Source organism: Neodiprion fabricii, chromosome 5 (assembly GCF_021155785.1).
Source record: "Neodiprion fabricii isolate iyNeoFabr1 chromosome 5, iyNeoFabr1.1, whole genome shotgun sequence".
Lineage (NCBI taxonomy): Eukaryota > Metazoa > Arthropoda > Insecta > Hymenoptera > Diprionidae > Neodiprion > Neodiprion fabricii.
Window position 1 is genome coordinate 15,089,226 of NC_060243.1, and position 15,713 is coordinate 15,104,938.

The following is a 15,713-nucleotide window of genomic DNA, read 5'->3' on the forward strand; positions in this document are numbered from 1 at the left end:
AATACTTGGCGTACAAGTGCGAAAAACATATGAATAAGAAACATACAAGTGAAACATCTTCACATGGCCTAATGGCAGAAATTGCCAGGACCAAGAGAATTGAACGTATGAACGAGAAGAAGGTACAAGTGAAACAGGTATAACTGAGGTTTTACTGTATTATGAATAACTAGTTGTAATTTTTAGATATTTTTGATGATTAACAAGACATTTTCCGACAAGAACATCAATTCTGTAAGAGATTGCATTATGAACGTACTTTTTTTCGCTCCGGCTCTCGGTTACTACAATTTACTGAAGGATTCATAAGTTGAAAACTTGGAAATCAAATTGTAAATAAAAAAATTCAAGTTGCAAAAATAATTTTTGGAATAATGAGGCATCAATCGAGATAGCTTAAATTATTGGAAATCATTGCGAAATCAGTTAATTATCAATCACAAGATCGTGCTGAAAAAATCGCGCGGTAAGCATCGGGAATTTTGGAAAATCGTTGTGTCTTATGGTACAGGCCAAATACGTAATTGAAATTCAATGTACTACAGCATTTCATTGAGTATCTATTGTTTTCTTGATTCTATCCAAGCCGAAAAACACTGAAAACTGCCCAGAACGCTCTAAAATCGCTGGAAATCAATGGCAATTAGTTGACACACTGGACATCAACGCAAATTACGTTATAAGGTAAAATTCAATTGAAATCACTCGACATCAATGTATCTAACACCGTCGATGAGTAAATTGTGCTGGAAATTCTACAAGGAAGTTGGAGCAACTCGAGAATTATCTGGAATTCAGTAATACATCAAAAATTGAAAGATACTAAAATTTTGCATATTGATTTCATCAAAGTTACTTTCATCATCTTAATATTACTGTAATTTCAACCTTGCCAAAACGTTATATTATACGCGTGGGATGTGTTTCATTGGTAAAATAAGACTGATATTTAAGTTTCGCAAATAGAGAATGTATCATTCGCATGTAAATGATTGATGCATATTTTTATCAACAAAAAAAAAAAATGAAAAGACTAAATTGAGAATTCAATCAGATCGCAGTGTTTTAAGAAAATTTTTTTGTTACTCGGAAAATTATACTGTAATCAATATTGTAATGAAGATGGCGCAAAAATTTATCCTCTCATACTCAGAGAGTGCATAATTCGGTCTTCAAAATTGCGTCATCAATTTTTCGACCTTCCTTAAAGTAACGTTAGGTGCTGAGTATCCGTGACAAACAGCCACCTTTCCTAAACAAAATTCTTTTTAGCACAAGATTTGTCAATTGCAAGTGATTCAAAAGCGCATATAAAACGCAATATTTGGGTTTTTTTAAAAGTGGATTTCGATGGGGGGGGGGGGGGGCATTCAATTTGATGATTGAATGTTGAAACCTACGATGTTTGATACGTATAAACATAGCAGTGTACGCCGCGATGGCCTTTCTATCACAATGGCTGCGAGGTTGGACAAAAAAGATGGCAGGAACGATACTGTCAGAATGTTGAAGTTCCCAGATGCCCGTCTGTAACAGAAATATTATAATTCATACAATAGCTACAATCGGACTTCACAGTTTTCAAACAAAACAATTCCAATGAGTATTCATTATGCGCGGGCCATTATATTAACGAGCTATGACGATTTGTCCAATTTCATCTAATTGTAAAACTGTAAATTTATCGTAACTCCATATAACTTCCGCAAATATGATTAGGAGCTGGCCTTGAAACGCTACATTGAACTGCTATTTCAAGTGTACAGTTATGTTTCCAGTGAATTTATACTACTTGAGGAACGTTCGAATAGCCCCAGGCAAAATACAAAGTCAACACAAACACGAATGTGTGAAGAATATTGAATAACAGAAAACGCGAGACTTTTATAATATTATATGTATTACGTAGTAATAATTTTGTGAATATTTTAACTATTTAAGGTTCCAATGCGTCGTTTTTATTATTTCTTTTCACTTATCTCTTTGTTTCTATTTATAAACAGCATCAAAGCATCAAATTGAAAAATTTGATAATTCGATGTCTGTGCAAAGCTGCAGCCATCCACCATTAATAAATCTTTTCTTAGACATTTCACGGTAGTAAATTGAACATTATATTTTACATTTTATTAAACGTAGAAATGGTGATAAGGGGGCAATAAAGATACTTTTACTCTCGACAAAGTCATTTCTTGATGGTTGAAACTTCAAAACTTGGACGATTACCCACTTCCCCTGTAGTATTTCCTGGCACTTCTCGAATCCAATTGGAAAAATAAACTCGCTATGATCAAAATAATATTTCCTCGCAATTTCGTTTACCGATGAGGCAGTCATAAGAGGAAATCGCACAATTTTCAATAATGTTGACACCTTTTTCGATAACACTCCACAGTGATACACCAGAATGAAGTTTTGGACAAAACCAGAAATCTCTATGTAAATTAGTCTCGGAGATCATGAATTGAATAGGGGTTTCGTGATTCCTGATAACGTCAAAGTACTAAACTATTTTGACGATCGGTCCCGAGGAACTTAAATTATCTTCTACAGTATTAACAGAACAGAATACTCAGTTCGCTCGTTGATGGAACATAGGTACAATAAACTGAACACTGAAAAACTCTATGTTCCCGAAAACTCACTCAAAGGTCTCTGCTGATTTTTGTTGTGCTTGGGACGTCAAAAATTCTTCGTTTATCCAAGAAAATTCAATAATTCGTTGTTTTAAGGTGTATGGCTACAGGAGCAGGTATAAAATCATGTGCATATTCAACATTTTTTTTTAAATGAAAAAAAGTTTATTCATAAAAGTAATCACAGGTATATCTAACGCAGGTGTTGAGGTATAAAAAAAATTTTTTTTTTATTCTTTCAAAAAGAAGATGGCCGCCCACAGCGCGTTTCCGCGGCGGCATATTTTTTTTTGTTTACGCTCCGCTGCATGCAAAATTACATCCATAATTTTGGACCTCGAACAAAACAAAAAAATTTCGCGAACACGAGTGTTTGTCGACTAGCGTCCTTCTCAAATGCTAGGCTGTGCCTAACTGACTGAAACAGACGTTCGACAAGTCATGATTTCAATAACATCTGCCGTATACCTGCTCTAGTCCCCTAAAGTAGCTTCCCTCTAGCTCGTTGCGGACCAGGCGGCCTTGTACTAAAATTCGAAAACCGGGTATTTAGAGATTTTTCGCGGACATAATTTTTTGGGTCATCATTTTTAAGGTCCTATTGGATCATTAAAAAAAATCGATTTTTCGAAATTTCTAGAGTGGTCTAACCCTTTAAATTGATCAAAATCTAAAAATTAACATAGAATTACTTCAAAACTTGAATAGATTCTCTACAACACAGCCTTTTAAACTGTGCAGCAGAGAGCCTGTGGTTGTGAAATTAATTTACCGCATCTGGGAACCCTGTACCTTGTTCCATTGAAGAGTTACACCGAATTTTCGAGTTTGGGGTTGATTTACCTCCGTTGGGGGTGGAGCATTTAATTCGCACGAGCAGTACCTATACCAAGAGCCTTTAATTCTAGAATGATTTTGACGCCTCTAGGAACCCTGTAACTTGTGCCGTCAAAAAGTTACACTGATTTTTCGAGTTCCGGGGGTGGTTTCACCTAGGGGTGGTTTTCAAAAAATGTGTTAAAGATGGATTCCTGGAGCCCTCAATGAGCCTTTAAGTCCGGCGTGAACAATATGTCGAAATGCCTCTTCGATGCCGTGGTTTTTGGCGTGACAGTTACAGGTTTATCTCGAGGTGGCACCGCCACAGGTTTATTTTATTAAACGTGGAGCTATTAATTCAAGAATAGCGCATTTAATGAGCCTTTAATTAGCCTTTAATTCTGGCCTCAACATTTTTTCGAAGTTTCTCCCCGTTTCCGCTATTTTTGGCTTGGTGGTTTCAGGTTTATCTCGAGTTGGCACTACTACAGGTTTTTTTTTTAAACACGGAGCATTTAATACTAAAATAGAGCATTTAATTAACCTTTAATTAGCCCTCAATTATTCCTCAGGAGATTTATTGATTTTCGAATGTGGCGGTTCCAGCTTGATATAGCTACGCGGGTGCTGTAAACACGAGTCAGATGTTGCCCACCCGCACGTGTGATATGCGAGTCATACACGCTGTTTTCCAACTTATGTGAAAAAAAAATTTTATTGAGACGCAGACGAATGTTACATAGTATTTCAAAATAAGTAGATCAAGAGCAATCAAGAAGCATAGGCCCAGAGGCATAGGCCTAGCTTTATTTACTTCACGATATTTATGTTATGGATATGGATATTTACTTAACGCACAAACTTGAGGTTGAAATCAACTCAACCACGCGATGGTGGTGCGTAAAATCCGCGCGTAAAGTCAAGTTATCGGAAAGAGCACATGTGTCAAGAAGGCCCTAGATTGTAAAAATGAGAATGTCACAATCAGTTACAGGGTTACCCAACTGGCAATTTTGCGAAAAAAAATCCATCAACAAATAAATCGAACGGTCAATATTATCTGGCAATGAATTTTATAGCAACATTATAACAGATTTTCAGTTAAATATTTGGTATGAGGTAATTTTTCTACTGAGGACACTAGTGTGAAATTTTATACGCGTTTTTTCCGAAACTATGTTTTTCAAAACGGTGGGTACGATATCTCGAGCTGTAATCGATGAATCGTCTTTAAATTTAGAACACACACTCAAAGTGTATATATGTATTATTTTTTACTTTACTTTTTGGCAAACTAACAATTTTTTCGTTTTCGATGATAGTTTAATAGTTATCAATAATAATACAACGTATTCTTGAGCTGACAACATCAAAAAAAAAAAACTACAAGAATTTTTTCCTCGTCCCAAAATAGGGCTTCGTCAGCCGGAAGCTAATACAATTTAATTAATGAGCATATTTTTTTTTATGCCAGACCGCCGATAATTGCGATATTATGTAGACCGATCGGCCGCGTACGAAAACCATGAAAAGATGCAAAAAAGACATATCATCATCAAATTGTATTTTTTTCTAATGAAACTTCTTGAACACACTCTTCAGGATGTACATGAGTTGGATATAAAAAAAAAATATGAATATTGCATCAGCAGTTTTTTTGAAATCAAGTTCTGAAAAATTAGACTCTTTCGGCGCTCATCACAGTACAGTGACCCCTTAATATCACTCTAGGATTTTGGAAAATTCGATTATTTATTTTTTTGTTTAAACAATATATTAGGGTCATAAAAATAATATACAGTTGGTCCTATAGTGAAAAAAAAAAATTCAAAAGGTTCAACTCTTGATGTTGCACACATTGCCTCGAAGCGCGCGTTGATTGCTCGTAAAGCTTTACACGCATTTTTCTCGTAACCACTTTTTTTGAACTGGAAGGACAGATTAATCAAACACCGTTGCATACATCGATTTGAAATTTTGGCAGTAGCTACATAATTTCATTCTCTATGGGCGTACCTAGCCATTTTTTTTTTTTTTTTTTTTTGTTTAACGCAAACTTTTTTTTAGGAACTATTTACCGCATAAATGATAAAATTATTTGGTTTTTTGTTCTAGGTCTTATACTTTACGAGAAATCCGTGAAGGAGTTTTAAAAATAGGGAATTTTAAAGATTGGCTCTGTCACTGCCATTTTGAATCAAAATGATAATAGAAATTTTTTGTTCATACTTCAATATGTGTTAAATCAACCCTTTGAAATGAAAACTTATTCCTTTTTCCATACTCCCAGAATAAGTCGTTAAAGATAGGCTTTTGTTCAGGCCGTTAGAGTGGTGTTACCCTCTAAAAGCATGCGGCATTTTACGCATGCGCCTTAGATTTCGAAAACTAACTTTTCTATCTTAGGGTCCTGTATAGCGACAGGGTGTCTAGCTGGCAGGGAAATCTGGAAAACTGAGAATTGTCGGGGAGTTTGTACGCGCCTAGAAAAACCGGAATATGGCAGGGAATTTTTATATTTTCTTCCTCATTAGTGTACGATTCTTGAAAATGTAGAAACTTACTCCCCCAGAGACAATTGAGGGGATCAATGTGAAAAGGGTACAATTGACAGAAAATATTGTTTTCGGGGGAATTTTAAGAATTGATAAATTGATATTGAGCACTATGTAAATTTTATGGAAAACATAAACAAGTACTAAAAATAGCTAATACTCTCAGATACAGGTTTTTACCTACATATTTCGAAAAAATGGTTAATCCTAATCTTTCGTTTGTTTCTCAAAATTGGAGTGCTTAATTATATGTTTGGCAATTGAGTTTAAGTAAAATTGAACTGAATGAAAAATTGAACTATTTTAACGTACGATGGAAACGTCTGTTGGCTATTTTTTAACTGATTTTCATGAAAAAAGTGAATTTGTCAGTAAAGTTAGGTTGAAATATGTCCTGGAAAAATTTCTATTCTCATTTGCAAAACCGGGAAATGTCAGAGAGTTTGATATGACATTGACGCTATCCACCCTGAACTGGAATAGATGAAAAATAATTTGTACGAGTATCCTATCCTAAATTTTGAGGGAGAGACCGGCGTCAGTAGTAACAGGGTGCCAATTGTTGTAGAGAAGATTACTCCGCCATATTGCCGATTTTATGTGAACCATTTGGACTCATTCACAGAGGTACCTGTCCTGTTTTTGTTCAGTAATGTTTCGCAGAATTTATGAAAATCCTCCCTATGCTATGTCCAATTATCTGTTCTTGCATTCGAACGTAAATATTTCCCTTCCACTATGATTTCATCGAGTATGTAAACCATGAGTGTTGTTAATAATTGATGTAAACTTTTTAAACGAACTGAGATGCTTTGACTATAAGTGACGTAGATTTTAATTTGAAGGTTATGATTCGGAGTACAGGATTTCCACTTGTTTATATACAATTACCGTAGATGTCAATTGTAAGATGCCAATTGGTGTCAATTATAACACTGTTCAAACCCCACTGATTCTTCCATGTTTATTCCTTACACAATTCCATATCCAATTTCAAAATCACTGCGAGGAAAAGGGTAAACAAAAAACCGAGTAAATCAGTCGACCGAGAATCTTTGGACGAAGATACATTTTATCTAATCTGCTTGGAGTCGTATTCTCAGAGCAAGAACGAACGGCCCCAATGCATCAAGTGTAAGAAATGGGCAATGCGTTATTGGTATGCAACAACTGTTAGTCTGATACTTTTATATATTGTTTAATTGTTGTCATTTATCTTATAACAAAGATAGGGGAGAACGGGGCACGACGGACCCCCTTTAAAAATTTACCAAAAAAATTTATTTAGTCCGGCAAGGTGTCAATTGTAACATGTGTAGCAGTGTCTTGATTCGATTGTTAATAATAATACCGAGCGTTTTTTTTTTTTTTAAATCTTCTCAATATTGTTACAACTGCCTCCGGTCTCCCTACATTATTGGAGATAACGAATTCTCGAAAATTACGTGGTCTTTCTAGAATTCATATCGTTGGAAAAATGAAATCACTCAGAATCATTTTTAGGTAAAACTGATTTTTTGCCAGAGTTCATAAAAGGAAGATTACGAATACGCTGCTCATTTTTATTTATTTTTTTTCAACTCATAATCGTTCGCGTATAAGTCCTCAACGCATTCACCGGTTTGGATGATTATTTTTTTTTTTTTATATGAAAGAGCTTGCGTCGCTGGAAGTCTCATGAAAATTTATAAATTACAGACGGCCCCAAAAGTGGTCAGTTTTAGAGTTGTAGCCCGATGCGGTCAAAATTATTCTACGTCTATTCGCGCCTAAGTCCTCAACGGATTCATAGATTCCGAGGATCTTTTTCGAACTGAAAGTGCGTACTTCGCTGGTTGCCGTATGAAATTTTTAAAATGATATTGGTCCATTAATAGCCGGTTCTAGAACATCTAAATTTTCAGTCTAATGAGCCGCATTTTTCATTGGTCTGCCCATATTGAAATACATACATGTCTATAGATGTATAAGCAAAAAAAGAAACTCAGAAGGATTGAATAAAAGATTTTTAAAGAAAAAATATGACCCAATTCAAAATAATATGTTTAATTCAACAATACAACTACGCTCTAAAAGGAAGAAAAATATTTTTTTTTTATTTGTGATTTGATGAATCAAATTAAACTTTTCGTAGTTGGTGACAATTTTTTAATTTTGTAATTTTTTCTACCATAAATTAGATTATTGTCTATAAATCGCTATAAAGATTTGTGACAGATAATTATTTCCAATTCACGTGATTTTTTTTTGCATATATCTCTTTCCAAAGCTGGCCATTTAAGATATTACAAAAAAATTTCAAGGCCTCGATCAAATTTTTCAATATAAAAAAAAATTGTTGCAACAATTTTTTCACATGCTCAGGGTAGTTTCTTGGAAGATTTGTTCAGCTCTATAAATGGTATTGAATTATGAATATTCACACCATTTAGTTGCAGCAATGTTATTTAAAATATTGTTTCAGGATCAGTATATTTTTTTTTTTAATACTCTCTTATTGATATAAAAGATGACGACATCATCTGAGATGGAAAAATCACAACTTTTTGACAATTTCTAAACTATAAATGGCTTGCTAGAATCCCGCGATAAAAAACTGTGATATCTTGGGAGGCGCTCAGGTTATTAATAACGCAGTATCACTAAAGGCTATTGTACATTTATTACTCCGATTCTGTTACATACATTATCGAAGCGCTTTCTTCGAGGATCGGGAGCGAACTATAACTGAGATCCCGCTCTCTTGTACTCGCGCGGTTTCCGAGCCACATGATTAACATGAATCGTAATACACCACAACTCTTCCCTCTTATTTTTTTCTTACTTCTTTAATCGTTCGGAACGACGCAATAAACGGTGCGTTATCGTCGACTGACCTGGTATCGCTCGCAGTGCTGGTGTTCGCCTCCGGGATCTTTACAATTTAATCAATCAATATGTCATTTCCAGATTTTTCCGGATACGGCTTTACCTCTATACGTTACAGGAGACAGTTTCTGTATAATTTTTCCTTCGGTATGCTTATTGCTACGCGTGCTGAAATCATCGACCATTACTTTTTCGCCGATTTGTAATTCGACATTTCGCTTACCATTTTTGTCCCTAATTTGAGTTATTTGTTTATCGATAACATTCCCACCGACGTCTAGCCTGATTTGCCGCTCTTTACTATTTTGACAGTACACAAAGTAACGCATGTAGCATTGTTTAGTATAATTATTAGAGTGATCCTCAAGCGTTCATTTCTGTATTTGAACCAGCTCAGCAGCTCATAAGTCGGTTAAAAAAAAATTAGAAAATATTAATTAAAAATTTCAGCATTCTATTTCAACCAGAAAGGGTGTCTGTAAGCATAAATTCATTTTGAGTTTCGAATTTGGGCAGGAATCGCTAATAATCACTGACGATGAAAAATCTATGTGAAAAATGAATTATTACATCAGCTATTTGAACAGTATTTCTATCATAGCGGGGAAATGAGGAAAATATCATACCTTTATACGTTGACACTCCTGAAACAATTTAAACTTTGGCAGAAAAATTCTTTGAATACCGAAGGTAAAAAAATTACGAATCATTTATAATTTAATTACAAATTGATCAGTCCTTATTCCCAATTTGCACTTATTATTCATTACTTGAAGCTGGCGATCGATCATCGTCGCCGAGTGTTTTAGTTTATCTCCAATATTCGAAGAATTCTTCTAATTTCTTTTTTTGGAGACGATCTGGAGAACTTTTCCAGATAAACTTTCTAAGGACCACTGTAATGATATATGACATTTTTGTTGAACTGTTTTTGAAAAAAGAATTTGCAAATTTTTGTAACTAATAGTAAGTGAAATAAAAAAATTGATAATTAATTATCCTGTATACTTCGATACTAACATAAATGCGTACTTGTGTTCTATTTCAAAATATTGATGGATCTATTTAGTAATCCTATTCTTTTTAAAGACCATTGTAAGGCTAAGTTATTATGTCAAATAATGACATATCTCTGTGTAAACAAATATTACTATGAATCATCAACAAGTTTGTAATTGACTTATTCTTTTGAATTTATTATGCTGTTACATGCTTTGATGAGATGTGAAGTAGTTTTCTGTTCCGGAATATAACACAGAAATAAAATCAAAAAACTATACATCGTTACAACTGAATCAGTCTTTGATACCAAAGAATTAATGTTCTGTACATTTTCTCGTCAAAAAAACTGTCAGAAATTTGGGAGCCCGAAGGCACCATAAATGATTTTACATATACATATGTTCGCTCCTGACTGAAGAAGTTCCTACGTTGACCACCAGTGAACTCTGCCGGCAACTACAAGGATGGCGGCCACGGTGGTTCGCTCTTAACCACAATCACCAGCGATGTTATAGGTACATAAAACGAGGATGAGGTCAAAATTCGTAACAGTTTATAAAAAAAACTCTAGCTATTCCATTACTTTGAAAAGTTACTAAAATCACAAATCACCTCCCAATTGAAGCGAAGGATCCTAATAATTTTATAACTATAACCCGTGATAATAAATTCCAAGTAAAATGGTGATTTTTTGTCAATTTTATGACTTACGATTACGTTACCAGCTTAACCTTGTGAATGAGTTCGGCATCGCTATTTAAATATTAACGCCCTATTTTGATACTAAATAACTGCACTAGTAGCGTTGCCTTCAGTGGCAAAAATTTGAGAAGACTTTTAGTGTCAATCAAAAATTCGAAGTAACCAAACAGCTGAGCCAAAAACTGCTTGACCTAGCACTAGCAAGTTGGTTGTTTCCAAATCAGTTGTTTGCAGGTTTGGTTGCTCCACTACTATGTGTGTACAAACCTACTCCCAAGCCAGTCATTGCCTAATCTGGACCAAATTATTAAGCGCCTTGGTGAAAATGATTTCTAAGATTTTCTACGAATTTTTATAAACATTGGAACATTTCTTACAATTTTTAACAAAAAAATTGTTTTCCTAAAAATTGTAAATATACATAGTTTCTCAGGAAAAATTTGGTATATTTTCATGAAAATGTGTATTTTTGTAGTAAAAAATCTACAAGACACTACAATTTTTAAAGAAAATTAACAAGTCTTCATGAATAACTATGCATATTTACAATTTTGTATGAAATAATACGAATCGTTACAATTTATATAAAAATTCGCAGCAGTCGAAATTTTCACCAGAGCATACCACTCGATTAATCTTTCACATTTATTTATTTCGACAATAAGTATTTGTAAATTTTGTTGTTTCATCCTTCATGAGGAAAAACCATCCCTCAATTACCTATTCGTGTAACAATTGGGGATAATTTTATCGGCGAGCTGATTGTGAGACTTTCATATTAAAAGTACTACTTTATTTATTTTGCATTTTTGTTTTTAAGTAAAAAATACATCATTATTATTAACCCTCTAATTTCATGTTGCAAAAGAATGTAATCGATAGCCATCCAATGTCAGAGAAGAAATGAAAAAAAATGTAGAAATTATCAGCGATACATTCTTTTTTGTTTTACTACTATTAGCGGAGTGTCCAATGTGACCATTGACGACCATAGATTATATATTGTTTGGTTGTACTGACAAGGAAACTGTAGTGGTAAATGAAGACGATTTTTCTTGACCTTGGTGAATTGTTGAATATTATTCTTGGATATGAAGGTCGGGAACATCAAAACACTTTTTTTGTGTTAACGTTTCAGCCCTGATGGGGGCCCTCCTCAGAACAATTTATTTAAAACATCTGTCACGATCAGAAATAAGAAAATAATGTACAACTCAGTTATAACAAAATTAAATATGAAAGGTTTAGGTAATAAGCAGGGATGTTTATGCAAATATAAATGAGCGGAATTACCTGGTGTGAACTGACACCATCAATTACCGAAGAAAAGGAACCACTAGTATGTAGTGAATGCGTATTAGAATAATCGAATAAGAACAAAAGTTCATTTTAAAAAAAAAACAAAAAAACATTACGACAGCGATACGAAACTCCCAAGCATTCATCCTTATTGTCAATTTAATAAAAACACATAGCGACCGTTTTAGGTTTTGAGTCTGGAGCACTTTTGAACGTGTGGAACGTCCAGTGTGTAGTGGGGGGAGACCGATTGTTAATTTTGTTAAGAAGGCAAAATCGAGAGCAAGCTCAGTCGGTAATAGATAGTTACGATGGGTATATCACAGAGGTGTAAATAGTACTCAGATGTTCAATATCTTGTCTTCGATTAACAGAATTGGGATGTGCAACAATATTGCACATTTCTAACAATAACCTATTGTAATACAATGGTTCAACGTCAATAATGCTGGTTTGAGAATAATTGAATGAATGGTCGAAATCGATGGCATGCCTTGTCAGTGCAGTGTAGTGGTAAATTTTTGTGAGCGGTCAGTAAATGCGTTACGTAAATTTCCGTTAACATTTCACTGCCAAGAACATAAATTCCATCAGTAAGACAACAAGATCAATGGATATCATAATATTAAGAATTATTATCTATTGTACATTGGAGAATACATTCAATATATCTATTAAAACTAAAAATGTATATAGACAATTAAGGAAAAGTTTACCTTGTCTAAGAAGAGAATAAAATACTGGTTAGTATTACAAAATTCAAACGGGAGAGAAATGGTTCTTCAGATTAGATGACCAAAGACCATTGACATCTTATCCAATAGATAAACGATGTAGATATATAAGATTTTGACACTTAATAAATAAATTAATAGTGAGATGTTCCACGAAGCACAAGTCATAAAATTAAAAAAGTTAAAAAAAGGGTCAAAAAAGATTAATAAGTTACAACGATGCTGACTACTGTAGTATGGGTATCCTTATCTCCCAGTTCTCCATATCAGAAACACTTTAGACAATGTGTGACATGTGGTCAGTAATAAGAGGTTTGTAAACATTGCTTAGGTGTTCGACGTCTCGTCTGAGGTTAACCGAATTTGAATGTCCTATAATATTGCACATTTCTAATAATAAGCGTTTATAATAATTAGGTTCTTCACCGAGGATGTTTACATTATCCTAATTAAAAGAATTGTTGATCTCATGTTTTGTTAGTGCCGTGTGTCAATCATCATTCTCATGCACATTACGTTGGTGTTCTTTAAGCCTGGTATCGAGATGGCGGCCAGACTGTCCGATATAAACTTGATTGCAGTCTTTGCAAGATATTTTATAGACCACATTCAATCGTTTGCCCATAGGGATCCCATCCTTTCCAAAATCAAAGACCAGTTATAAATCCTTTGAATTTTTTCCCACAAACTTGACATTATATTTTGTAAACAACCTGTTCAAAGACTCAAAGAAACCAGATACATATGCGATGGAGATAAAGGTGGTGGCAGGTCTGTTGTTGTCATCTGCAGAAGCAGAATCAACATTGTTGTCAAGCAAATTATTGATGTGATAAGGAAACTGCCTGGGGTGCCCCCCCTCCCCCCCCCCCCCCCCGATTCCGACCATTTGAGGATATGTTATTCTTCATCGAAATCTAAGCGACATGTTTTTTTTTTTATCGGCGGAAAAACGGTTTAAAGGGGTAAAATCAGCACCCAAAGTTGGGCATCCTCAGTGGTTGTTTCACGGTTTCGCATACTTCCAGTTGAGATATTTGAATGAAACCAATTAGAGAATAATTCCTATGAAGAATAATGAAAAATTCATTTTGGCCGGTTACGACGTGGTTAAATAATCAAAAATTAAAGGGATTGAAAGTTAAAAAATTTTTATAAATAAAAAACTATTGTTCGGATTTTACTGAAATTGATTGCATTTGAAACAGCAGAAAAAAGTAGGGGATACATGTTGTCGCGTTTTTCGAAATAACATCACTTAGGGGGTGAACTACCCTTATACACGTGCAGCCGAAATCCCATTAGAATCGCACTATTTTGCTTCAATTCGTCTTATCTAACATTACAAAGCTCTTTCCAAGCAACAATCTAGGAGCTTCTTCGTTTCAATAAATTTCGGTTGCATTTATAACAAAAACCACTCCCACAAATTGCTGAACGGCTTCTGTCATAGTTTCTTTTACGATCGTGAAATCTTCCGGAGCCCGGTATTTTAGTAGTTTGTGAGGTTACTGGAATCGATTGCGAGCTTACAATTTTGGAATCAACGTGACTAATTCTGTAAACATTTAGGACTTTCGTTATTATTCTTTTCCAAAACGTTGAAAAAAATCGGAAAGTTAACATGGAATGGCTTAGACTTCCGTTTCCGGTGACGTGGTTTACAGTAGGAAGGTAAACCAGTGCAATTTTGTTTTTAATTTTTAGAGGTTTGCGTGCAAGAATTAGGGGTGTGTTCGGGAATAGGTGAGAGAGAACAGGTAAAAGTTAAAGTGGAATAAATAAAAGAGGAGGGAGGAATAGAATTAAATTGTAGTTTTGTGGTATAAAGTAGAGGTGGTAGTTGGGAGGTTAGGTTGCGACGCGCCGGTGATGGGAGGAGAGGTAAAGGGGCAAGTGAGAGAACGACGGTAGTGCCAGGGGGCGGTGAAAGTAACTAGAGCGGTGAGTAAATGGGTAAAGTGGTAATGGCGGTGGGTAAGGTAGGTAGTGAGTGTAGATAGTAGAGTATGTCATATGGTAAAGACGTAGATCAGGTGGGAAAATGTAAATTGCAAAGGCTGGGGATAGTTAGAGCGGCTAGCATAGGTGATATAAGTGAAGCGGCGGCAAGAGGTAAGAGGAAGGAGAGAGAGGTAGAGGGGGAAGTGAAAGTAGCGGGAAACCTAGAAGAGAAAGAGGCTTTTAAAAGAAGTAAGATTGTGGTGAGGTCGAAAAGGAGAAAATGGAGGGTATTTTGAGGAAGCTAGAAGAGATAGATGGTAGGATAAAAGAGGAATGTGGAAAGGTAGGAAATAGGCTGGACATACTAAGAGAAGATTGATTGATTGATTGATTGTTCAGTTTATTATGCCTTGGTAGCACCCTGAGGCAAATTACAAAGCTATGGAATAACTGAAAATAAGTCGGTAATTAGGTTTAGAATAATAAGTAGAAAAGAAATAAAAGAGAATAAGAAAAAATAATATAAAATAAGTAACATAATAATAAAAATAAAAATGCATTAGAAATAAAGATCTGAAGATATTAATGAGAAATAGTGAGTAATTTGTACTAATAATACAAAATACTTAAATGATACTGATATTATGAGAATAACAGAATAATGATTAATCCAACATGTCTAAGTCAACATGTCAAAAATGTCTAAGCCATGATTCCGTCTAAGGAAAAGAGGTAGTTTCGTAGCCGGACTTTCAGGATCGAAAGTGAAGATGACGTTACTACTTCCTCAGGGAGGGAGTGCCAGAAATAAATAGCTGAAAAAGAAGAGGGAAAGGAAGAGAGAGAGGAGTTCAAAAAGATCTGGGAGGAGGAGAAAAAAGCGTTGAGGGATAGATTATAAAAAATAGAAAAAATGCTGGAAAAGTTAGAAATTGACGCCGCAGAAAAAAGTAGGGAAAAGGGAGATGGTGTTAGGATAGGGGTGGAAGGGGTGGATGAAGAGAATGAAAGAAGAATTACGAAATTAGAATTAGGAATGGAAATGAAGGAGAGGGAGGAGAGAAGGAAGAATGTTATAGTTAAAGGAGTGGAAATGAAAACAGGGGTAAGGTGGCAAAATGAAATTGAAAGGATTTGGGAAAAAATAGGACTTG

The 15,713-nt window shown here is 34.8% G+C and overlaps 1 protein-coding gene across 2 annotated transcripts in view; it reads right to left on the reverse strand.

Moving 5' to 3' along the window:
• The window catches only part of LOC124182971 (transmembrane protein 135-like), a 55,424-nt gene that overhangs the window by 16,174 nt on the left and 23,537 nt on the right, over nucleotides 1–15,713 (reverse strand). For both annotated transcript variants that reach the window (XM_046570861.1, XM_046570859.1), the window contains exon 3: nucleotides 1,401–1,527. In XM_046570861.1, coding sequence (XP_046426817.1) covers nucleotides 1,401–1,527 — 127 coding nt within the window. The remainder of the gene's footprint in view (nucleotides 1–1,400; nucleotides 1,528–15,713) is intronic.